We start from the raw sequence: 24,454 nt of genomic DNA, 5'->3' as shown, positions 1-24,454 counted from the left end.
AGTATAACCTTTATGGTGTGTTGTTGTTCAGCGTCTCCTGGACTTTGTGTGTCAGATGAGACGTTCACACTAAACCATGACCAACACGTCTTTAGGGTTTATAGACGCCAGAAGCTCCTGTTGCACAAAGTCTTTACGGTTTATGTTCAGGAAACACTCAGTGTGACCTGGTGTGTGTTTGTAGTATTATTATTATTATTATATTATTATTATTGTGTGATGAGACTTCTTTGGGTCACAGCATTTCTACCATTTTCAACAATTATTATTTTATTCATTAAGAGAAGAGAGAGTGCAAATCAACCAATACACAATTATGCTAAAAAGTTATTTTTCATCTGTTGTTGCTGATGAAGGTGCTAGAAAAGACTTCCTTAAATACATCAGAACAGAAACAGAAACAGAGCAGTTAAAGGCTAGAAAAGGACACAGTTGTTTGGAGCAGTAGTGACGTATAAACACATGTATTTTATATTTGGTTACTGAAAGATCTAGACGTGTTTTATTCCACCTCTTCAACCACTACACACAATTTCACACATTCTGTCAGATCGTCCCAATTTCCCCCCAAAAGGTGTCTTTAATTGGGCAGTGATGGAGGAGCTGTGGTTGTTTCTTCTAGTGCAGTAAGGGCTCCTTTGGATGGAGGATCAGGGTCCAGATGAGTGAAGACGTCTCAGCAGCCTCCACAGACGTGTGGTCCTACTGAACCACACGTCTGAACATTGAACTGTCTGTTTGAAACGTTCAACTTGAGAGAAAACTGTTCAGCCTTTTATTCTCTTGGTTTGGTTTTTTATAAAACGTTTACATTAAAATGCATTTTGCAAGAAATAACGTGTATAAGAAAATAAGTATCCTCTATTGTCAAATTCATGTTTGTTATTAATAATTGGTATTTTTGGTGGTATGAAATGTTAATGTGTTATCCTTAATATTGCACATTGTGGTATCTAAACAGCCTTTTCAGTTGTGTCTGGTGTCAGCCTGCAGCAGGTTGTAAAGAGATAGAGCGTCTGTCGTCTGTTTTACTGCGTTCAGTCTTTGGACCCTGGCTGGATGCTGAAAAGAGGCGACCCGGAGAGATGCTGCTCAGAGGTCTGATGACCGGGAGCCAGAACACACCTCGCGCACGGACCGGGTCGGGACAGTTTGGAGAATCACTCGAGGCCGTTAGGATGCGTAGAAGCTCGGCTTGAGGGAACACAGAACCATCAATATGAACAGAACACAAAGAACGTTTCTGCAGCTGCTCAGCCTCGCCGCTCTCCTTGCTTGTGGTGAGTTTCTTCTTCGTCTCATTTTTGGGGTCAAGATGTGAACCTGAGAGCGTTTAGCTTTGGAATCATCAGAATATAGACAAAGTGTGTCAACGAGCAAAAACCTCATTACCTGAAAGTCGTGCTTCTAATATGTTGTGAGCATCGATGTAAAGACTTAGAAATCATGTTTAAAGTGTGTGGAGCTCTGATGGAAGAGAGGTTTTATAAACCTGAATACTGGTGCATGAAAATTCGTTTTGGCATAAAAATAATAATAATAGTAATAATAATAATAATACATTTTATTTATCGAGCGCTTTTCATATTACTCATAGACACTTTGCATTAAAATCATCATATATAAAAGCTAAACCCTAAAAAAGCATAAAACACACAATAATGGTCACACATTAAAAGGTGGGTTTTGATTTGGGATTTGAATATGGAAAGTTCAGTTCAGTCTCGGATGTGTTTGTTTAATAAACACAATCAACATTTAGAACAAATGAAGAATAAATGTGATTCTGAAGGAGACTTCTCAACCTTATTAGTTCTTTGTTCTTTAATTTACTTTCTGTCATTTCTAATAAAATCAACTTAAGGAAACGTCTCTAGACACTCGTTTCCTTTACTACCAAACGTAGAAATAAAACAAGTTTTACACTTAAGAAATGATTTAATTTGCAGACCATATTATATTCAGTGTTCTGAAGCGTTTGTGTCTGTGGTCACCCAGGCTGGAGATGCACTATAGTCTAGTCTTCTAGATGCTGAAGCTTCTTAAGCGTCACTGATTGGCTGGCAGCACTCTGTGTGTAGATGGGGAGTGGAGGATTGTGAGGAGGCTCAACTTTGCATCTTGTGGTCTTTCAACTCACCGCAGTCATGTGATCCTATAGCGTCCCGTTGGACTCATTAAAGTCAAACATTACCCACAGCTCAGTGTGAGAGAGGAGCGACAGGCTGGACTGTGGGTCTGTCATGGGACTTTTATGATTGATGGCCGTTCAAATGATTCACCAGCTTGTGACATTTCACATCAGCTGTTTTACTTATTAAACACGACAAGTCATCACAGTGGTTTTATTCCACTGTTCCTGCTGACTCAACATGTGGTTCTGCACACTAACAGTATGTGGTTCTGCTGCGTTTACAGCCCAGAGCCAGTGTCAGCAGGGCTGGAGGGAGTATGAGAATAAATGTTACTTATTTTCGACCGATGTTAAGTCGTGGGAGGAGGCGAATGCCTTTTGTTCGGGGCAGAGCGCCAACCTGATGAGTATTCTGGACGTTCACGAGAGGGTGAGACGACGCGTGCGCCGCAAACACAACTTGATAAAAACGCTTCACGCACCGGGTTGATGCATTTTGTGTCCATTTTGTTTTTCCAGTTGTGGGTCAGGACTCAGATCGGCACAGAGACCTACTGGATCGGCCTGAATGACCACGGCTCAGAGGGGGTCTGGGAGTGGAGTGATGGGAGCCCGTTTATCCAATACATATCGTATGTAGTTCTGTTCCAGTGTCAGGAAAAAGCATTCAGTTCTTTCACATGTAAATCAAAACAACACTTCAAATGATCTCCTGTTGCAGGAACTGGATACCAGGCCAGCCGGATAACTGGGGCTATGAAGGGGAGGACTGTGGTCAGGTGGCAGGGTCGAGCGCTGGACAGTGGAATGACGAGAACTGCAGCTTCAAGAGGAAATACATCTGCAAGCACAACAACCGTGAGTCCAGCAGCCAGCCTCCGCACCGCTTCACAGGTTCATCTCACTCTGTGAAGCTGTGGAGCTGAAACCTGCTTCTCCCCAGCGTGGGAAACAAAACTGATATTCAACTCTTAGTGCAACAATACTTTTCATTTCTGAGTCCTCTAAAGTTTTGAATTCACTCAAAACACACAATATTTGTTTTATTATTTTCATGTAACGTCGACCAAATGTCAACAGAGCAGTTTCTCAGATCAGATGCTGGATCGTGAGATGCTGACATGTTCTCTTTTCTGCTCTTTAGCAAACCCCGTCCCACAGTGTGACTTAGCAAACGGCTGGAGTCAGTACAACTCCAACTGCTACAAGCTGAAAGCCGACAGCAGGAGGAACTGGGCGGCAGCGAGACGTGACTGTGTGCAGGAAGGAGGAGACCTGGTGTCCGTTACCTCCGCAGGAGAGGAGCAGTTCATCACGGGATCACTGGACGCGTCGTGGCTGGACCTCTGGATTGGGCTTTCCACGCTGGTGAGAGGAACTTGGCTTTTTTTTTATTGTGTAAAATTGTATTTGAACATTAAGTACATCCGCGTGAAGATGAGCTTTCTTCCTCCAGAAATGCAACAAGATTTCATGTCAAGTTGAAGCAGGGAACAGTGAGTACACCTGGTCTGATGCTCTCCCTCTGGGGGGGTACACAAACTGGGCCGAGGGTGAACCGACAGGGTAAGACATCATACTACGTGTCGTTTAAATTGAGGTATTTATGAGTGCAATCAAGGTTTAAACACGAACGTTCTCCAACAGCGATACTCAGGCCGGCGCATGTTCTGCAATCGTCAAAGACTCATCAGGCGACTTTGGGAAATGGAGATCCCACGTGTGCAGATACGAGCGTCCGTACATGTGCAAACGACCACTGAACAGTAAGCTTTGTTTTGGAAATATGCAAAGATGACGTCTCTTCATTTCATCGTGAAAGTGCAATAATTATCCCGCTCTTCCTCTAACACTCGCCTGCAGCCATCTGCCCTTCCGGCTGGCTGAGCTTCGCCGGCAGTTGTTACTGGACGGTCAGTAATGTCAACCTGCTGACCACCTGGCATGAGGCCCTCACCAAGTGCTCTGACATGAACGCCCACCTGCTGATTGTCAACAGGTAGGAGAGACGCGTTGTGTAACTCTTAAAAGAAGAAAGAGCACAATCTTCCTCTTACAAAAGGAGAAGATGCATCCTGAAGAAGTAGAGGCGACTCTGTGTATGAAGTTCTGTTAGAGAAGAAAGGCCTGGGGAAAGGGTTATGTTTTTAAGTGCTGCTTGTTCTGGTATGAGTGTCTGAGTATCTGAGTGTCTGATGAGGAGAACGGTTGAAGTCTGACCCCGTCTGTCTGTTGTGTCCCGTTCCTCCTGTGCAGTCAAGAAGAACAGTTCTTCATAAACGGAAAACTTCCAGACTTTCACCAAGTGGACATTCCTGACATCTGGATCGGTTTATCAGGTACTGTACACACCAACGCTTTTCATGATGCTGTTTGTAAAACTCTCTGTGCGATAAACGTGATCTTTTGTTTTCCTGTTTGTGATGTCACCAGACAAGGACCAGGACGGGGATTTCAAATGGGTGGATAAAACCGCCATAACCTTTTCCAACTATGGTCCTGGTTGGCCCAAAAACACTGCCGGCACCTGGGACTGTGGACAGATCTACACAGGTAGAAGTAGCACCCTAAAGAGACTTTTACATGTTTTCAGTTGAGGCTGGCATCGCCAACATCAGTTTATTCTCTCTTCCAGGAAATTATGAAGGAAAATGGGAAACAACCAACTGCTTCAAGAGCCTGGGTTACATTTGTGAGCTGACAGGTGGACAGAACCCCAAACCTACTTCAGCTCCTGGTTCGTCAGACTTCATGTTTCCTCTTCTTCATCACACCGTCCAGCCGAAGATGTGTCGATGACTGGTGCGTGGTTCTTTCGTTTCAGATTCCCACTGTGACCCTGGGCTTTTGCTGTACGGAGACTTCTGCTATCATTTTGAGACCGAGTCGGTGAAGAGCTGGCATGACGCCGAGGCTCACTGCAGCAGAGAGCAGGGTCACCTGGTCAGCTTCCACTCAGAGGCAGAGCTCAGCTTCTTAGTTGGTGAGCAGCTAAGAAAGCAGTTCATCCCAGAACCCTGAAACTAATATGAGCGCCGTGAATATAAAGATGTTGTTTGAAGTTGAAATGAGCTCGATGTTCTTGTATCTTCAGCTCACATGCCAGGGGAATTCTGGGTGGGTTTGAATGACATCAATGTTGAAAACCAGTTTGTGTACACGGATGGAACTCCTTCAGTAAGTGACGACACCATGAACATACTGTGTGAAGCACATCACTGTAATATGATGTAGACACCAGTACATACAATAGTCATGATCACAGGCATTTGGACATCACAGGATCCTTCTCGTCTGTCCTGACCGTTTCATCATGACTGTGTGTTTTCTTCTTTGGATCTCAGGACCTCCTCCCATGGGCGCCCAACCAGCCAGACAACTGGCAGGACAACGAGGACTGTGCTCACCTCAGAGGGATGTCTCACCCTGAGCCCGGGACGCTCAATGATGATTTCTGCACCAACACAAGGGAATTCATCTGCAGAAAAGGTGTGACGCACTGTACATTGTATTCAAGTGTCTCTTGTGTTGCAAACAGACTGAACTTCATAGTTCTTGTATGTCTCGTCTCTCCGTAGCCAAGGGACAAGGACCTCCTCCCCAGCCCCCGACGTCTGGACCAGGTTCACTTGACGCTCCGCTGCACTTCATCTGACACTGACGATGAAGCGTTTATCTTGATATGTGCACATGTGGACTGTTGTGTTCCTCACAGGGTGGAACGAGAAATGCGGCTCTTGGATGCCCGACCCGTTCAACGACTTCTGCTACCAGTTTAACTACCTGTCGATGAGGCCGTGGGCAGAGGCCCAAGCAGACTGTGTCAACCAGGGAGGAGACCTCATCAGTATCACCGATCCCTTCGAACAGGCCTTCATACAAGGTGTGACTTTACTCCAACATAAGACATGTGATCTCTCTGTTTCTTCTGCATTCATCCCAGTTGTTTTCCACTTCATGCTGGCTATTTATATTTATACTTAATTCAGTGACCCCAATAATCTGTTGTACTCTAGACACCTAAAGTGCAATATATATATATATATATACGGTTGAGTTTAACATTCTAGAAGTGAACCCATTTAAACTTTAAATATGTGTGATGTTGTGGTTGCTTTAAAGTCACTGCTTGAATTGTTCCTCATGGTTTCTATAAACAGTGAGAGCGAGTGCTGCCGCTTGCCTTTTAACAGTAACTTAAAACCTACAGTGGTTCAACCTGTCACTCTGCTGCAGTGATGTACATGTGTACTCCAGGACACTGTGACATCACTGTTGGTCGTGGTTAAAGCACACTTCTGACCGCACCAAACCTTCTCTGGTGTAAAGGAACTTCTGTTGGATCTTTTACTAAGCTTGACTTTGTGTGGTTTTCTCTCAGGTGTGATCCAGTTGAGTCCCACAGGCATCGCTCTGTGGATGGGAGGTCATGACTCCATCACTGAGGGCGGCTGGCAGTGGGCAGACGGCGCTCCTTTCAGATACATTCGCTGGAGTGCAGGTTTGCTTGAAGCCAAATACATTCTGCACTATCTCTGTGAGAAACGAAACATGTGGGGATCACTGTCTCGCAAACAGAGACTGACTTCCCTCTCCTCACAGGTAGCCCAGACGACTACTACGGTGAAGACTGCCTGTCTATACTGATCAACAGCGGCTACTGGAATGACGACAACTGTCAGTACAACAGAGGATACGTCTGCAAACGGAGAGGTGACACATGCCGCTCTAATTCATCTCTTGCAAACAGATATTTAGGGTGTTATTACATGTCTGTAACACTATATACTCACGTTTGCTTTCAGGAAACACACCTGAGCCTCCTCCACCTCATGACGGTACCGATACCTCTGGATCAGTCACTTCTTAAACAACAACAATATACACTATGATCAGCAAGTAACATGTAGAACAGCAATGCATTTGTCGTTGTGTAAAAACTTTGAATTCTTCTTCCTGCTGCAGGTTTCATGACGGCGCTGGTGTGCCAGGACTCCTCTGCTGTCCTTCACTGTCCGCCCGAGAGTGTGATTAACATCCAGTCGGCTTTCTACGGACGAAAGAGCGATACCATCTGTCCACACATGAGTGGATCAGAAGGTGGGGCTGCTGCGCGAAATAGCCACTCCCGTCAATGTGTACAGATGCCTTCTGACTGGTTGTAAAAAAGTAGACACTGATCCATGTTTAACCAGAAGGAAACCTCTGTTCTGTAGGAAGCTGCACTGTGGAAGGTTTGCTTCCTCACTATAGAAAGATGTGTGACAACCATCCCTTCTGCTTTGCGTACGCCCACACGGACGTGGACCCCTGTCCCACTATCTCCAAGTACCTCGAGATCGTCTACAGCTGTGAACAAAAAGGTGGGCTCTTCCTCTTCCTCGATTCATCATAGTATCACCAAACATTACCCTGAATCTGTCACAATCGCAGCTGAGTGCTAATGCTTTGGCTGCTCGCAGTGTGTCTGCACGGCCTGGGAGTCGAGGACGGGAACATCACGGACGCCCAGCTCTCCGCTTCTTCCTCCATTAGTGCCTTCACTCCCAACAAAGCCCGTTTGAATGGAAACTCCTGCTGGATGCCTTCAGGAAGCCGTACGTACCAACCCAGCGGTCACACCTGTGAAATCATATTTTAATAGATGGTTAAAGGTGAAGACTGGGCTTCATCTATTTGATTCTGAACTGGAATCCTCACATTATCCTCCTACTATATCTACTGTACTCTCCTCCAGCAACCTCCAGCTGGATCCAGGTAGACCTTGGCCAGACCAGAAAGGTAACAGGAGTAGTAATCCAGGGTTGTCCTCAAAACAACTACTGGCTTACCAAATTCAAGATCCAGCACAGTATGGACGGGACGAGCTGGACCGACTACACCGCTGACGGGCAGGCGAGTAAACACAGACGGACAAACATGAACATTACGGAGAAGTCCAGAGACCTCCTGGTTCAGACGCAAACCGTGAAGACGGAGAACAGGTAGTCATTTTGGATTTCCATCATCTCCAGTCTTTCCCAGGCTCAACAGACAGAGACAGTGCTGTGACTCAGCTGCTGGGGACGCCTGTGTCGACTCAGTACGTCCGCGTCCTCTCAGTGGAGTTCAGCGGTCAGGCAGGCCTTCGCTTCGACGTGTTAGGATGCTCACCGGACTGTAAGAAACCCACTGTACTAGTGTTACAAGTCTACATCCATAGGTTTTACTCTCAGGCTACTGTCACAAATAAACACTGATGGTCAATAATTCAAAAATGTGGTTTTAACAGATGCAATCACATGCGACAATAAGCCCAACTTCAACTTTGCCAACGAAAAAATGACGTGAGTAAAACCTGAAATGAAAGTCATTTGTATTCTGTGTGATAACGTCATGTTTTGTGATGTACTGATTCTCATGTGTCTTTCAGTGTCCATTGTCCATCACACTGTGCCGCTGCTTATCACAGCGTGTACGGCACGTCGGTGTATCGAGGGGTATGTGAATGTTTTGGCGCATCTGTAGCGCAAGTCCTGTAAAGTGTGGAGGAAGTCTAAATACGTTCTTCTGTCTCCTCTAACAGGACTCCAACATCTGCGCTGCAGCTATCCACGCTGGAGTGATTCTAAATGACAATGGAGGAGACTGTACTTTGTTGAAAGTGGCGGGACAGGACTTCTATCCCGGCTCCACCAGGAACGGCATCACCTCATTACAGTAAGGAGCCCAGTTTCAAACCAAACCCTGATTCTTTGTGCGGTGCAGTCCTGGGAGGCAAATTCAACAACACGCTTATTGTTCCACAGATATGATGGAAACTATGCCGTGTCTTACAGTTTTGCAGATGGGGGTGAGCTGAGAACATTTACAGTCCCTTACTGTCTCCTCTGAGCAGACCTTGTGTGTGATTGCACTGATTCTGATTTCTGTGCTACAGAGCTGAGGTGTTCAGGGCCTGACTGGTATGAGTTCGGAGAGTTCTGCTACAAACCTTTTGGAGACAAAAAGACGTGGCACGACGCCCAGGACACTTGCAGGACTCTGGGTGCTGAACTGGTGTCCGTCCTCTCGATGACGGAGCAGAGCTGGCTGGAGAGCTACCTGTACATGGGTATGTATGTAGGAAAACAGGTGGTGAAAGCTAGTTCAACGATTCAAAGAAGTGATCTCTGATCCACTCGCTCATACAACATTTACGGCTATTGATTTCATTTTGACTCAGTCAGCTGGCGGTCTTTGGTAAGCTGCCCAGAGAGAGGAAATGATTTGATGAATTGATTTTTCTTTTCTTTTACAGCCACCAATGACGTGTGGACTGGTCTGAACGACCTGTTTGTGACCGGTATGTTCACCTGGTCTGACGAACACATAGTGACCTTCACTTACTGGGCTCCAGGGGAGCCCAACAACCACGATGGGTTCACTGAAGACTGTGTTGAGATGTTACACCAGGTGCCGTACATTTCATACTTCAAATACAAAGTCGACCAAAGTGCATCCTTACTCATTCTTTGATTGTTCATTTCATATCCGTTTCAGACCGGACGATGGAACGATGTGTCCTGCACAGAGCTCAACACCTACATATGCAAAATGCCCAAAGATCATTATCCAGTGCCCTCCGTCAAACCCACTGTATACGGATGCCCTCAGGTAGGACGAACTCTAACATACGCTTTACTTTTCTGCCTGTTGAGCGAGAGCTACAGTGTGACGAGACTGTGATGTGTGTCAGGGCTGGGATGCATACGGCTACTCCTGCTACTGGATGGAGGAGAGCGCCAGGAGCTGGTCGGACGCTAAAGATTTCTGCAAAGAGCAGGACGGCTTCTTGCTGCACATCGGAGACGTGTGAGTGACGGTCTATCTCCATTCGATTAATGATGACGGCAGGTTTAGCATCTTAAAGATTCTGTCTTCACGATGTAACAACCTAGTTGACTAGAGTTTTGTCTCCCTGCGTGTCCCTGCAGTTATGAGCAGGCTCATTTTACAGTGACACTGTCGGGAAAGACCGGCTTGTGGTGGACTGGCCTGCGTGCTCGAGGAGGCTCTAGTGGAGGGGTCGACTACATCTGGGACAACGGCTCGCCCCTCACCTTCACTCACTGGGACAGAGACCAGCCAGGTACAGACCTAACGCTCACCCTTACACCAGCTGGACTGTACGATACAGTGTGGACACATTTGGACTTGTCCCTTTCGTCTCCAGATAACGGGGATGGTACTTGTGTGGCTATGACAACGGGTCTGATCGGTGGTTTCTGGGATGACAAGCAGTGCTTAGAGGAGCACGCCTTCGTCTGTGAGAAAGCCAGGCCCGACATCACCCCGCCCACCAAGCCCCCGACTCCTCCTCCTGCACACGGCTGTGCTACCGGGTGGACAGCTCTGCCTCACTTCAGACACTGTTACCGGGTAAACGAGGAAGCAGATTAAACAGCTAGAACCATGATTCTCCGCGGGGGTTTTTTTAGGCCGGTGGTCATTTTTCAAGTACTGATTTATTGGCTGATTTATTACAGCTCTTCCACAACGTGGACTGGTCCCTGAAGAAAAGCTGGGGAGCAGCGCACGAGGACTGCATCTCCAGAGGAGGTGATCTGGTCAGCATCCACAACCAGGAGGAGGAAGAGTTCCTAGCGCTATACAGCAAAGGCACCAGCAAGTGGATCGGCCTCAAGCACAACCCGACTGAAGGAGGTGAGTATAATGTGCGATTCACAGAGTGGACCCCGGGGGAAGATAATAGGGATACAGAAAAAAACCCGTTGTATCATTCCCATCCCTGCAGGCTATTCTTGGAGCGATGGCACGCCTCTCTCGCACACCAACTGGGGTCACGGCGAGCCCAACAACCACGAGGGCCGCGAGGAATGCGTAGAGATGGTGAGCAGCACCAACGGGACCTACGCCTGGTGGAACGACCTCAACTGTGACGCTCACCAGGACTGGATATGCATGATTGCTAAAGGAAAGAACCCCATCCTGCCCCCAGTGCCCCCACCTCCACTCCCAGGTAAGCCGTTCCCACAATGCACCTGTCCTACCTGCATGAACACGTTTGTGTCTATTTAGAGCTGAGGGAAACTTTTTTAAGTTTTCCACTTGAATGTTTGATAAGGGTGAAACCTTTGATCAGAAAACAACACAGGCTAAACAGCAACGGAGGTGGAAATAGGAGAATTTCCGACTCAAATAGTAGAGGAACAGAAGTGAATGTAATTAGCTCCTCCCACTCGTTACATTTAACCTATAGAGTAAATTGTTGTTTTTTAGGAAGTAGTGAATGTATCCTGATGAACCCAGTGTACCTCATATAGGCTGAATAATAACAATAGTGAGCAGATATCATCTCCATGTTTGTTTTCTCACATCTAATATAACCCCTCAGCTCCTGACTGTGGTACTAACCCCGGCTGGAGGAAGAACGACAACATCTGCTACTACTACAACGACACCGACGTGGTGGACTTCCACACGGCTATGCACCGCTGCTACCAGGAGAAGGCCTCGCTCGCCTCCATCCACTGCGCAGGAGAACAGGCGTACGTTAACACCATGGTACGTCCGTCTCTCTTCGGCAGGATGTTGTTGTAATGCGCTCCACTGGATTACGATTGCGTCACCTTGTGCCGCTCTTCCAGGTGGGGACGGGCCAGGTTGCTGCAGCCTGGATCGGAATGAGGATGTTTGGCATTGCAAGTGGACAATACCTGTATGTGTGTTTTTAAGTGGGAAAATTAGATTTCACATTATATTTACCGTAAAAATAAGTGCTAGTGGAATATGAAGTTGAAGGTGTCTCTGTTTTACCTGCACAGGTGGGTGGACCTCTCCCCTGTGATATACACTCACTGGGGTGGAGGTGAGCCCAACAACGCCAATGGAGAGGAACAGTGTGTTCAGATGAACAGACATCAAGGTATTGAAATTCCATCCGTCTGTTTGTTCGTTCTGCTGCCGTGTTGGCCGATCGGACTCCCGTTGGTGGCGTTCACGCTGAACTCTTTTGAACTGTTCAAGGTGGATGGAACGATGCCAACTGTGGTCGGGCTGGAGCGGGCTACGTCTGTAAGAAGTCCCCCGGAGACATCCACACGCCTCCTCCACCCACACAGCCCTGGGAGGGCAACTGCCCTGCAGGTAACCACACCCTTTTAAAACATACTTAATTATATGTTTGGACGTGTTAATATCATACTATAGAACACTGTGACTTACTCTACTATGACTTGTTAGGACATATTATATTATATGATGACTTTTTATGTCATTTGTCAACATAATACACTAGAACTTTTTTGTCAAACTCTAGTATGACAATGTTATGGTTTCTTTATGATATATTATACCAGGACAAGTTTATAACGTACTTAATATAATGTTTTATGTACTGTACTCCACATGTATGTATATGTAGTTTTTATGATATAAAATCATGACGTTGTGGTGACATGGCTTACTTTACTGTGACATTTTAATAAAATACTGTATGATGACTTTTTAATGACGTACAATTACATTTTTTATGACATACTATACATATTTATGACATACTATACATTTTTTATGACATACTACACTATGCATTTTTTGTACAGACTATAACTATTTTATGAAATAGTTTTTTAGTTTTTTTTTACTGTTTTTAATATTGCATCAATGTGGTTAAGTGTCTTCATTCATCAGGTATTCAATTTTTTATATATATATATATATATATATATATATATATATATATATATATATATATATATAATGATAATATACACACATCAAAAATGGGGGTTTTGTTTGAAACTTCCTTTCGTACCCTTTGCTTCTTACCCATTATGTAATATTATTGCATTAAAAGTGGTTTATTTGACATGCACCAGTCAAGCTGTAGCTGATAATGAATGCATGAACTATGATGTAACTATGATTTACCTTCCTTCTCTGCAGGTTGGATGCGTTTCAACAACAAGTGCTTCATGTTCAAAGGGAAGAAAGACGACATCAAAGCGAACTGGTCTTATGCTCGGAGCTGGTGCAAAGGCCAAGGAGGAGAGCTGGCGGTTATCGATAACCAGTACGAGAATGGTAAGAAGGAGAAGTTGAGAAGGTAACGGTCCATGGCCTCAGGTCAAAAACACTACCGTCTCTATTTTGATTCTCTCCTCCAGACTTCGTCTCTAGCTACCTGAGGGACCTGGAGCTTCCCACGTGGATCGGCCTGTCGGATCTCTTGGAAGAGAATCAGTACGCCTGGAGCGACGGGGTCAGCCCTGTGCTGTACACCAACTGGAACGACAAGGAGCCCAACAACGTAGGAGGAACGGTGAGGAGACTTTACCTGCACTAGAGTTATTCATAGTGATGATGATGTGAACCTGTTTACCCTCAGACCTGCACTCTGTGCTTTAAGCGCTCACGTTTCTAGCTAGATGGCTTGAAGCTCTCTTGTGACTCTCAACAGGAGCACTGTGTGGCGATGGCTCACGGACCCCTGATGAGTGGCAAGTGGAACGATGACGGCTGTCATAAGGATCAAAGCTTTGTCTGCTCCAGGAAGAAATGTCAGTTCAAATTCCACTTGTTTTTCTCATCTCAGACACACTGCAGCTAAATCCCTGTTCAGGCCTAACTTATAGACGTCACTTCATCTGCTTCCACACCAGCGAGCAGCATCGACCCTCCGCCCCCAACCAAGAGCCCCTGTCCGGAGGGCTACGTCTCCTGGTACCTGAACTGCTACAAGCTGGTGGAGGAGCCGGCGACGTGGGAGGCGGCCCAGGTGGCCTGTGAGCAGCAGGGAGGCGACCTGGCCAGCATCGACATGAGCTATGACCAGGCCTTCGTCGCTGGAGTGGTCCTGCAGGGCAACGCTGACGCCTGGATCGGACTCAGGCGCAAGGTGCTGTTAGGGAGGGCAGTCTTTGAAAAGTTGGTTTCTGATCTATCTGACCTATCCAGTGTGAGGTCAGACCAAACAACCCACCGGCTGTTAGTAGAAAGACTTAATCACATGTAAAAGTCCTGCATTCAAATTATGGAAAATCAGTGAATGCACATAAATGATGCAGAACAATGAGCCAGGTATATTAATATATGTTTCATCGTTCATACTGATTCATCGATGTGTATGTTGAACCCGAGCTTATGTTTTCTTGCGACATCAGGAGGACGGCTCCTACTCGTGGACGGACGGCTGGCCGGTTTTCTTCACTCAGTGGGGCCCAGGAGAGCCCAGCAACATCAAGGACGAGGGCTGCGTCAGCATGCACGCCTCACGGGCGTTCCACGGCACCTGGAACGACACCAAGTGTGAGCAAGAGAAGCCCTACGTCTGCAAGATCTCCTCAGGTTTGGAACACAACATGCTATACTACGACTATTTATGACATACTATACTACGACTATTTATGACATGCTATACTACGACTATTTATGACATGCTATACTATGACTATTTATGACATGCTATACTATGACTATTTATGACATGCTATACTATGACTATTTATGACATGCTATACTATGACTATTTATGACATGCTATACTACGACTATTTATGACATGCTATACTACGACTATTTATGACATGCTATACTACGACTATTTATGACATGCTATACTATGACTATTTATGACATGCTATACTGCGACTATTTATGACATCCTATACTACGACTATTTATGACATGCTATACTACGACTATTTATGACATGCTATACTACGACTATTTATGACATGCTATACTATGACTATTTATGACATGCTATACTATGACTATTTATGACATGCTATACTATGACTATTTATGACATACTATACTATGACTATTTATGACATGCTATACTACGACTATTTATGACATGCTATACTATGACTATTTATGACATGCTATACTATGACTATTTATGACATACTATACTACGACTATTTATGACATGCTATACTACGACTATTTATGACATGCTATAATACGACTATTTATGACATGCTATAATACGACTATTTATGACATGTTATACTATGACTTTTTATGACTTTTTTCGACATACGATACTATGACTTTTTTTTAACTTTTTTTTCGACATGCTATACTATGACTTTTTTTTAACTTTTTTTTCGACATACTATACTATGACTTTTTTCAACATGCTATACTATGACTTTTTCCGACATACTATACTATGACTTTTTTCGACATGCTATACTATGACTTTTTTCAACATGCTATACTATGACTTTTTTATGACTTTTTTTTCGACATACTATACTATGACTTTTTTCGACATGCTATACTATGACTTTTTTCAACATACTATACTATGACTTTTTTCGACATGCTATACTATGACTTTTTTCAACATGCTATACTATGACTTTTTTATGACTTTTTTTTCGACATACTATACTATGACTTTTTTCGACATGCTATACTATGACTTTTTTCGACATACTATACTATGACTTTTTTTTCGACATACTATACTATGACTTTTTTTTTGACATGCTATACTATGACTTTTTTCAACATGCTATACTATGACTTTTTTTTCGACATACTATACTATGACTTTTTTCGACATGCTATAGTATGACTTTTTTCAACATGCTATACTATGACTTTTTTCAACATGCTATACTATGACTTTTTTTTCGACATACTATACTATGACTTTTTTTTCGACATACTATACTATGACTTTTTTTTTGACATACTATACTATGACTTTTTTTTCGACATACTATACTATGACTTTTTTTTCGACATACTATACTATGACTTTTTTCGACATGCTATACTATGACTTTTTTCAACATGCTATACTATGACTTTTTTCAACATACTATACTATGACTTTTTTCAACATGCTAAACTATGACTTTTTTCGACATACTATACTATGACTTTTTTTTCGACATACTATACTATGACTTTTTTTTCGACATGCTATACTATGACTTTTTTCGACATGCTATACTATGACTTTTTTCGACATACTATACTATGACTTTTTTTTCGACATGCTATACTATGACTTTTTTCGACATACTATACTATGACTTTTTTTTCGACATACTATACTATGACTTTTTTTTCGACATGCTATACTATGACTTTTTTCGACATGCTATACTATGACTTTTTTCGACATACTATACTATGACTTTTTTTTCGACATGCTATACTATGACTTTTTTCAACATACTATACTATGACTTTTTTCGACATGCTATACTATGATTTTTTTTTCAATATGCAATACTATGACTTTTTTTTCGACATGCTATACTATGACTTTTTTCGACATGCTATACTATGACTTTTTTCGACATACTATACTATGACTTTTTTTTCGACATGCTATACTATGACTTTTTTCGACATGCTATACTATGACTTTTTTTTCGACATACTATACTATGACTTTTTTTTTGACATACTATACTATGACTTTTTTCAACATACTATACTATGACTTTTTTCAACATGCTATACTATGACTTTTTTCAACATGCTATACTATGACTTTTTTCAACATGCTATACTATGACTTTTTTCAACATACTATACTATGACTTTTTTCAACATGCTATACTATGACTTTTTCAACATATTATACTATGACTTTTTCAACATATTATACTATGACTTTTTTCAACATGCTATACTATGACTTTTTTCAACATGCTATACTATGACTTTTTTCAACATACTATACTATGACTTTTTTCAACATACTATACTATGACTTTTTTCGACATACTATACTATGACTTTTTTCAACATGCTATACTATGACTTTTTTCAACATACTATACTATGACTTTTTTCAACATACTATACTATGACTTTTTTTTCGACATACTATACTATGACTTTTTTCAACATACTATACTATGACTTTTTTTTCGACATACTATACTATGACTTTTTTTTCGACATGCTATACTATGACTTTTTTTGACATACTATACTATGACTTTTTTCGACATGCTATACTATGACTTTTTTTCGACATGCTATACTATGACTTTTTTTTCGACATGCTATACTATGACTTTTTTTTCGACATGCTATACTATGACTTTTTTCGACATGCTATAGTATGACTTTTTTCAACATGCTATACTATGACTTTTTTTTCAACATGCTATACTATGACTTTTTTTTCGACATACTATACTATGACTTTTTTCGACATGCTATACTATGACTTTTTTCAACATGCTATACTATGACTTTTTTCAACATGCTATACTATGACTTTTTTCAACATACTATACTATGACTTTTTTCAACATGCTAAACTATGACTTTTTTCGACATACTATACTATGACTTTTTTTTCGACATACTATACTATGACTTTTTTTTCGACATGCTATACTATGACTTTTTTCAACATGCTATACTATGACTTTTTTCAACATACTATACTATGACTTTTTTTTCGACATGCTATACTATGACTTTTTTCGACATGCTATACTATGACTTTTTTTTCAATATGCAATACTATGACTTTTTTTTCGACATGCTATACTATGACTTTTTTCAACATGCTATACTATGACTTTTTTCGACATGCTATACTATGACTTTTTTCGACATACTATACTATGACTTTTTTTTCGACATGCTATACTATGACTTTTTTCGACATGCTATACTATGACTTTTTTTTCGACATACTATACTATGACTTTTTTTTGACATACTATACTATGACTTTTTTCAACATACTATACTATGACTTTTTTCAACATGCTATACTATGACTTTTTTCAACATGCTATACTATGACTTTTTTCAACATGCTATACTATGACTTTTTTCAACATACTATACTATGACTTTTTTCAACATGCTATACTATGACTTTTTTCAACATGCTATACTATGACTTTTTCAACATATTATACTATGACTTTTTTCAACATGCTATACTATGACTTTTTTCAACATGCTATACTATGACTTTTTTCAACATACTATACTATGACTTTTTTCAACATACTATACTATGACTTTTTTCGACATACTATACTATGACTTTTTTCAACATGCTATACTATGACTTTTTTCAACATACTATACTATGACTTTTTTCAACATACTATACTATGACTTTTTTTTCGACATACTATACTATGACTTTTTTCAACATACTATACTATGACTTTTTTTTCGACATACTATACTATGACTTTTTTTTCGACATGCTATACTATGACTTTTTTTGACATACTATACTATGACTTTTTTCGACATGCTATACTATGACTTTTTTTTCGACATGCTATACTATGACTTTTTTTTCGACATGCTATATTATGACTTTTTTTTCGACATGCTATACTATGACTTTTTTCGACATGCTATAGTATGACTTTTTTCAACATGCTATACTATGACTTTTTTTTCAACATGCTATACTATGACTTTTTTTTCGACATACTATACTATGACTTTTTTCGACATGCTATACTATGACTTTTTTCAACATGCTATACTATGACTTTTTTCAACATGCTATACTATGACTTTTTTCGACATACTATACTATGACTTTTTTTTCGACATACTATACTATGACTTTTTTCGACATGCTATACTATGACTTTTTTTTCGACATGCTATACTATGACTTTTTTTTCAATATGCAATACTATGACTTTTTTTTCGACATGCTATACTATGACTTTTTTCGACATGCTATACTATGACTTTTTTCGACATGCTATACTATGACTTTTTTTTCGACATGCTATACTATGACTTTTTTTTCAATATGCAAACTATGACTTTTTTTCGACATGCTATACTATGACTTTTTTCGACATACTATACTATGACTTTTTTCGACATGCTATACTATGACTTTTTTTGACATGCTATACTATGACTTTTTTCGACATGCTATACTATGACTTTTTTTTCGACATGCTATACTATGACTTTTTTTTCGACATGCTATACTATGACTTTTTTCGACATACTATACTATGACTTTTTTTTCGACACTATACTATGACTTTTTTTTCGACATACTATACTATGACTTTTTTCGACATGCTATACTATGACTTTTTTCAACATGCTATACTATGACTTTTTTCAACATGCTATACTATGACTTTTTTCAACATGCTAAACTATGACTTTTTTCAACATGCTAAACTATGACTTTTTTCAACATGCTAAACTATGACTTTTTTCAACATGCTATACTATGACTTTTTTCAACATGCTATACTATGACTTTTTTCAACATGCTAAACTATGACTTTTTTCGACATACTATACTATGACTTTTTTTTCGACATACTATACTATGACTTTTTTTTCGACATGCTATACTATGACTTTTTTCGACATACTATACTATGACTTTTTTCAACATGCTATACTATGACTTTTTTCGACATACTATACTATGACTTTTTTTTCGACATGCTATACTATGACTTTTTTCGACATGCTATACTATGACTTTTTTTTCGACATACTATACTATGACTTTTTTTTCGACATACTATACTATGACTTTTTTCAACATGCTATACTATGACTTTTTTCAACATGCTATACTATGACTTTTTTTTCGACATACTATACTATGACTTTTTTCGACATGCTATACTATGACTTTTTTTTCGACTTGCTATACTATGACTTTTTTCAACATGCTGTACTATGACTTTTTTCAACATGCTATACTATGACTTTTTTGGACATTTTATACTATGACTTTTTTTTCGACATACTATACTATGACTTTTTTCGACATGCTATAGTATGACTTTTTTCAACATGCTATACTATGACTTTTTTTTCAACATGCTATACTATGACTTTTTTTTCGACATACTATACTATGACTTTTTTTTCGACATACTATACTATGACTTTTTTCAACATGCTATACTATGACTTTTTTCAACATGCTATACTATGACTTTTTTCAACATGCTATACTATGACTTTTTTCAACATGCTATACTATGACTTTTTTCAACATACTATACTATGACTTTTTTCAACATACTATACTATGACTTTTTTCGACATACTATACTATGACTTTTTTCAACATGCTATACTATGACTTTTTTCAACATACTATACTATGACTTTTTTCAACATGCTATACTATGACTTTTTTCGACATACTATACTATGACTTTTTTTTCGACATACTATACTATGACTTTTTTCGACATGCTATAGTATGACTTTTTTCAACATGCTATACTATGACTTTTTTTTCAACATGCTATACTATGACTTTTTTTTCGACATACTATACTATGACTTTTTTTTCGACATACTATACTATGACTTTTTTCAACATGCTATACTATGACTTTTTTCAACATACTATACTATGACTTTTTTCAACATGCTATACTATGACTTTTTTCAACATGCTATACTATGACTTTTTTCAACATACTATACTATGACTTTTTTCAACATACTATACTATGACTTTTTTCGACATACTATACTATGACTTTTTTCAACATACTATACTATGACTTTTTTCAACATGCTATACTATGACTTTTTTCGACATACTATACTATGACTTTTTTTTCGACATACTATACTATGACTTTTTTCAACATGCTATACTATGACTTTTTTCGACATACTATACTATGACTTTTTTTTCGACATACTATACTATGACTTTTTTCAACATGCTATACTATGACTTTTTTCGACATACTATACTATGACTTTTTTTTCGACATACTATACTATCACTTTTTTCGACATGCTATACTATGACTTTTTTTTCGACATACTATACTATGACTTTTTCAACATACTATACTATGACTTTTTTCAACATGCTATAATATGACTTTTTTCGACATGCTATACTATGACTTTTTTTTCGACATGCTATAATATGACTGTTTTTTCAATACTATGACTTTTTTTTCGACATGCTATACTATGACTTTTTTTTCAATATGCAATACTATGACTTTTTTTTCGACATGCTATACTATGACTTTTTTTTCAATATGCAAACTATGACTTTTTTTCGACATGCTATACTATGACTTTTTTCGACATGCTATACTATGACTTTTTTCGACATACTATACTATGACTTTTTTCGACATGCTATACTATGACTTTTTTCGACATGCTATACTATGACTTTTTTCGACATACTATACTATGACTTTTTTCGACATGCTATACTATGACTTTTTTTTCGACATACTATACTATGACTTTTTTTTCGACATGCTATACTATGACTTTTTTCGACATGCTATACTATGACTTTTTTCGACATGCTATACTATGACTTTTTTCAACATGCTATACTATGACTTTTTTTGACATGCTATACTATGACTTCTTTCAACATGCTATAATATGACTTTTTTCAACATGCTATAATATGACTTTTTTCAACATACTATACTATGACTTTTTTTTCGACATACTATACTATGACTTTTTTCAACATACTATACTATGACTTTTTTCAACATGCAATACTATGACTTTTTTTTCGATATGTTATACTATGACTTTTTTTTCAACATACTATACTATGACTTTTTTCAACATACTATACTATGACTTTTTTTTTCAACATACTATAATATGACTTTTTTCAACATACTATACTATGATTTTTTTCAACATACTATACTATGACTTTTTTCAACATGCTATACTATGACTTTTTTCGACATACTATACTATGACTTTTTTTTCGACATACTATACTATGACTTTTTTCAACATGCTATACTATGACTTTTTTCGACATACTATACTATGACTTTTTTTTCGACATACTATACTATCACTTTTTTCGACATGCTATACTATGACTTTTTTTTCGACATACTATACTATGACTTTTTCAACATACTATACTATGACTTTTTTCAACATGCTATACTATGACTTTTTTTTCGACATGCTATAATATGACTGTTTTTTCAATACTATGACTTTTTTTTCGACATGCTATACTATGACTTTTTTTTCAATATGCAATACTATGACTTTTTTTTCGACATGCTATACTATGACTTTTTTTTCAATATGCAAACTATGACTTTTTTTCGACATGCTATACTATGACTTTTTTCGACATGCTATACTATGACTTTTTTCGACATACTATACTATGACTTTTTTCGACATGCTATACTATGACTTTTTTCGACATGCTATACTATGACTTTTTTCGACATGCTATACTATGACTTTTTTCGACATGCTATACTATGACTTTTTTTTCGACATACTATACTATGACTTTTTTTTCGACATGCTATACTATGACTTTTTTCGACATGCTATACTATGACTTTTTTCGACATGCTATACTATGACTTTTTTCAACATGCTATACCATGACTTTTTTTGACATGCTATACTATGACTTTTTTCGACATGCTATAATATGACTTTTTTCAACATGCTATAATATGACTTTTTTCAACATACTATACTATGACTTTTTTTTCGACATACTATACTATGACTTTTTTCAACATACTATACTATGACTTTTTTCAACATGCAATACTATGACTTTTTTTTCGATATGTTATACTATGACTTTTTTTTCAACATACTATACTATGACTTTTTTCAACATACTATACTATGACTTTTTTTTTCAACATACTATAATATGACTTTTTTCAACATACTATACTATGATTTTTTTCAACATACTATACTATGACTTTTTTCAACATACTATACTATGACTTTTTTCAACATACTATACTATGACTTTTTTCAACATACTATACTATGACTTTTTTCAACATGCTATACTACGACATGGCTTTGATTGTTCTTCCTTTAAGGTATAAAACATAAAGCGTTGATGGTGTCACTTTATTTGTCTCTCAGAACAACCGCCACCGACTCCCGCCCCCGGTGATGGGAAGTGTCTGCCGTTCTGGATTCCCTACGGCCGCTACTGTTACTACGTGTACAACGGTCAGCAGGGTTTCTCGTGGCCGGACTCCCTACACTACTGCCAGACGGTCAAGGCAAGCCTGGTGTCCATCCACAGCAGAGCGGAGGTGGAGTTCATCAGGAACATGAACTACACCAAATACCACCACGTGTGGATCGGGCTCACCAGGGACCGCAACTGTGAGTGTAGAGATGGACAAAGAAACAACGACGCTAATGGTTTCTGTTCCAAGTACTGCTTTTAATGGTGGAACTGTGTGTGCATGGGTTTCTAGTTGGCTGGGGCTGGACAGATGCGACGTCTTTGGGCTTCCTCAACTGGGCTCCCAGTGAGCCCAACGAAGCCTTTCACCCCGGGGACGTGGCCGAAGAGAACTGTGTGGAGATGTACCAGGACGGGCGCTGGAATGACAACAACTGCCTGCAGAAGAGAGGCTTTGCATGCCGCCACCGCCAGTGTAAGGATGTTTAAAACAATTTGATTTGACCTTTGGTTGGAATAGAGGACTGCAAGCTCTTAAGAGATAGAACATGTAGAAGAAAAGATTCAATTTGGCAAATAAACAGGATCAGATTAACAGCTTCTGTGTGGGAAACCTGATTTTTCAGACTATACAACAGATGATGGCGGTGAGCCAATTTTCCCCACTGATGGTCCAGATGTGAACAGTAAGTGTGACAACGTGCCAGACACCAGTGTTTTCAAACCACCGTAGACGTGCAACATCTGGTCGTTGGGTAGCTTTAGAGACCATCGACATGAAAACTGTGCGTTAGCGTCCCTGCTGACACGTCTGTATTCCTTTGTACAGATGGAGGAGGGGTGATAGCCGGCGCCGTCATTGCAGCCATTGTGATTTTCATCTTGATAGCCGGACTGCTGTTCTACGTCTTCAGAGTCCGGGGATTCAAGCTGAGCGGCCTGAGCCTGCCAACAAGAACAACCACTCCCATCGACGTGGTAAGCTACTGATCAGCTCGCGATGGTTTGGGTGTGAACACGTTTTCACCAGTGTAAACGCTAAGTTGTCTCATTTCTTCTGTTGCAGCCTGCTTTCACCAACCCCAATTTTGCAAGAGAGTCAGACACATAAACCCTTGTTCCAGTGTTGTACAGTCAATTTACATCCTTTTTTTAAAAAATAAATCAGTGATAATAAAGTCTCCAGAGTGCTTTAAGATTCAACTCTATTGTACAGTATATATTGTTATGCACCAATAAAAAGATGTATTCAACGTTTGTTCTAGTGCAACAGTTTAGAACATTTGTGTTTGTAATTCACTGTTCATCTGTTATTTACTGACCTTTACCTCTAAACTGTGTAATTCTGGTTTCCTTTGAGAAAATAAAAAGCA

General features: G+C 39.8%; 1 protein-coding gene across 1 annotated transcript; it reads left to right on the top strand.

The window, feature by feature from the left end:
* Positions 1-1,114: 1,114 nt before the first annotated feature.
* LOC137869379 (uncharacterized) lies at positions 1,115-24,451 on the top strand. Its single transcript, XM_068706775.1, has 50 exons — positions 1,115-1,280; positions 2,419-2,564; positions 2,654-2,766; positions 2,856-2,992; positions 3,279-3,502; positions 3,591-3,700; positions 3,782-3,900; positions 3,998-4,133; positions 4,391-4,473; positions 4,568-4,687; positions 4,770-4,871; positions 4,959-5,117; positions 5,229-5,311; positions 5,479-5,623; positions 5,713-5,757; positions 5,850-6,017; positions 6,516-6,635; positions 6,737-6,847; positions 6,940-6,972; positions 7,100-7,234; positions 7,351-7,497; positions 7,597-7,731; positions 7,872-8,029; positions 8,149-8,293; positions 8,406-8,460; positions 8,547-8,613; positions 8,700-8,833; positions 8,923-8,966; positions 9,054-9,227; positions 9,414-9,568; positions 9,656-9,769; positions 9,852-9,967; positions 10,090-10,244; positions 10,329-10,534; positions 10,642-10,819; positions 10,911-11,135; positions 11,511-11,680; positions 11,764-11,834; positions 11,941-12,041; positions 12,143-12,262; positions 13,064-13,201; positions 13,285-13,439; positions 13,578-13,677; positions 13,780-14,015; positions 14,281-14,464; positions 23,030-23,278; positions 23,374-23,556; positions 23,708-23,767; positions 23,911-24,059; positions 24,148-24,451. The coding sequence occupies exons 1-50, from the start codon at positions 1,220-1,222 to the stop codon at positions 24,190-24,192; spliced, it is 6,519 nt and encodes a 2,172-aa protein (XP_068562876.1). The 5' UTR covers positions 1,115-1,219; the 3' UTR covers positions 24,193-24,451.
* Positions 24,452-24,454: the final 3 nt, after the last annotated feature.

Source organism: Cebidichthys violaceus, unplaced genomic scaffold (assembly GCF_023349555.1).
Source record: "Cebidichthys violaceus isolate CVI_PGR_0920_01 unplaced genomic scaffold, fCebVio1.0.p SCAF_12, whole genome shotgun sequence".
NCBI classification, from domain to species: Eukaryota; Metazoa; Chordata; class Actinopteri; order Perciformes; family Stichaeidae; genus Cebidichthys; species Cebidichthys violaceus.
This window is presented reverse-complemented; position numbering and strand designations above follow the sequence as displayed.

Bases quoted from the DNA above. Each gene is read 5' to 3' on its own strand.
- LOC137869379 (XM_068706775.1), top strand. From the start codon at position 1,220: ATGAACAGAACACAAAGAACGTTTCTGCAGCTGCTCAGCCTCGCCGCT. The intron at 6,636-6,736 runs GTTTGCTTGAAG...CTCTCCTCACAG, and splicing joins ATACATTCGCTGGAGTGCAG to GTAGCCCAGACGACTACTAC. The intron at 9,228-9,413 runs GTATGTATGTAG...TTTCTTTTACAG, and splicing joins GGAGAGCTACCTGTACATGG to CCACCAATGACGTGTGGACT.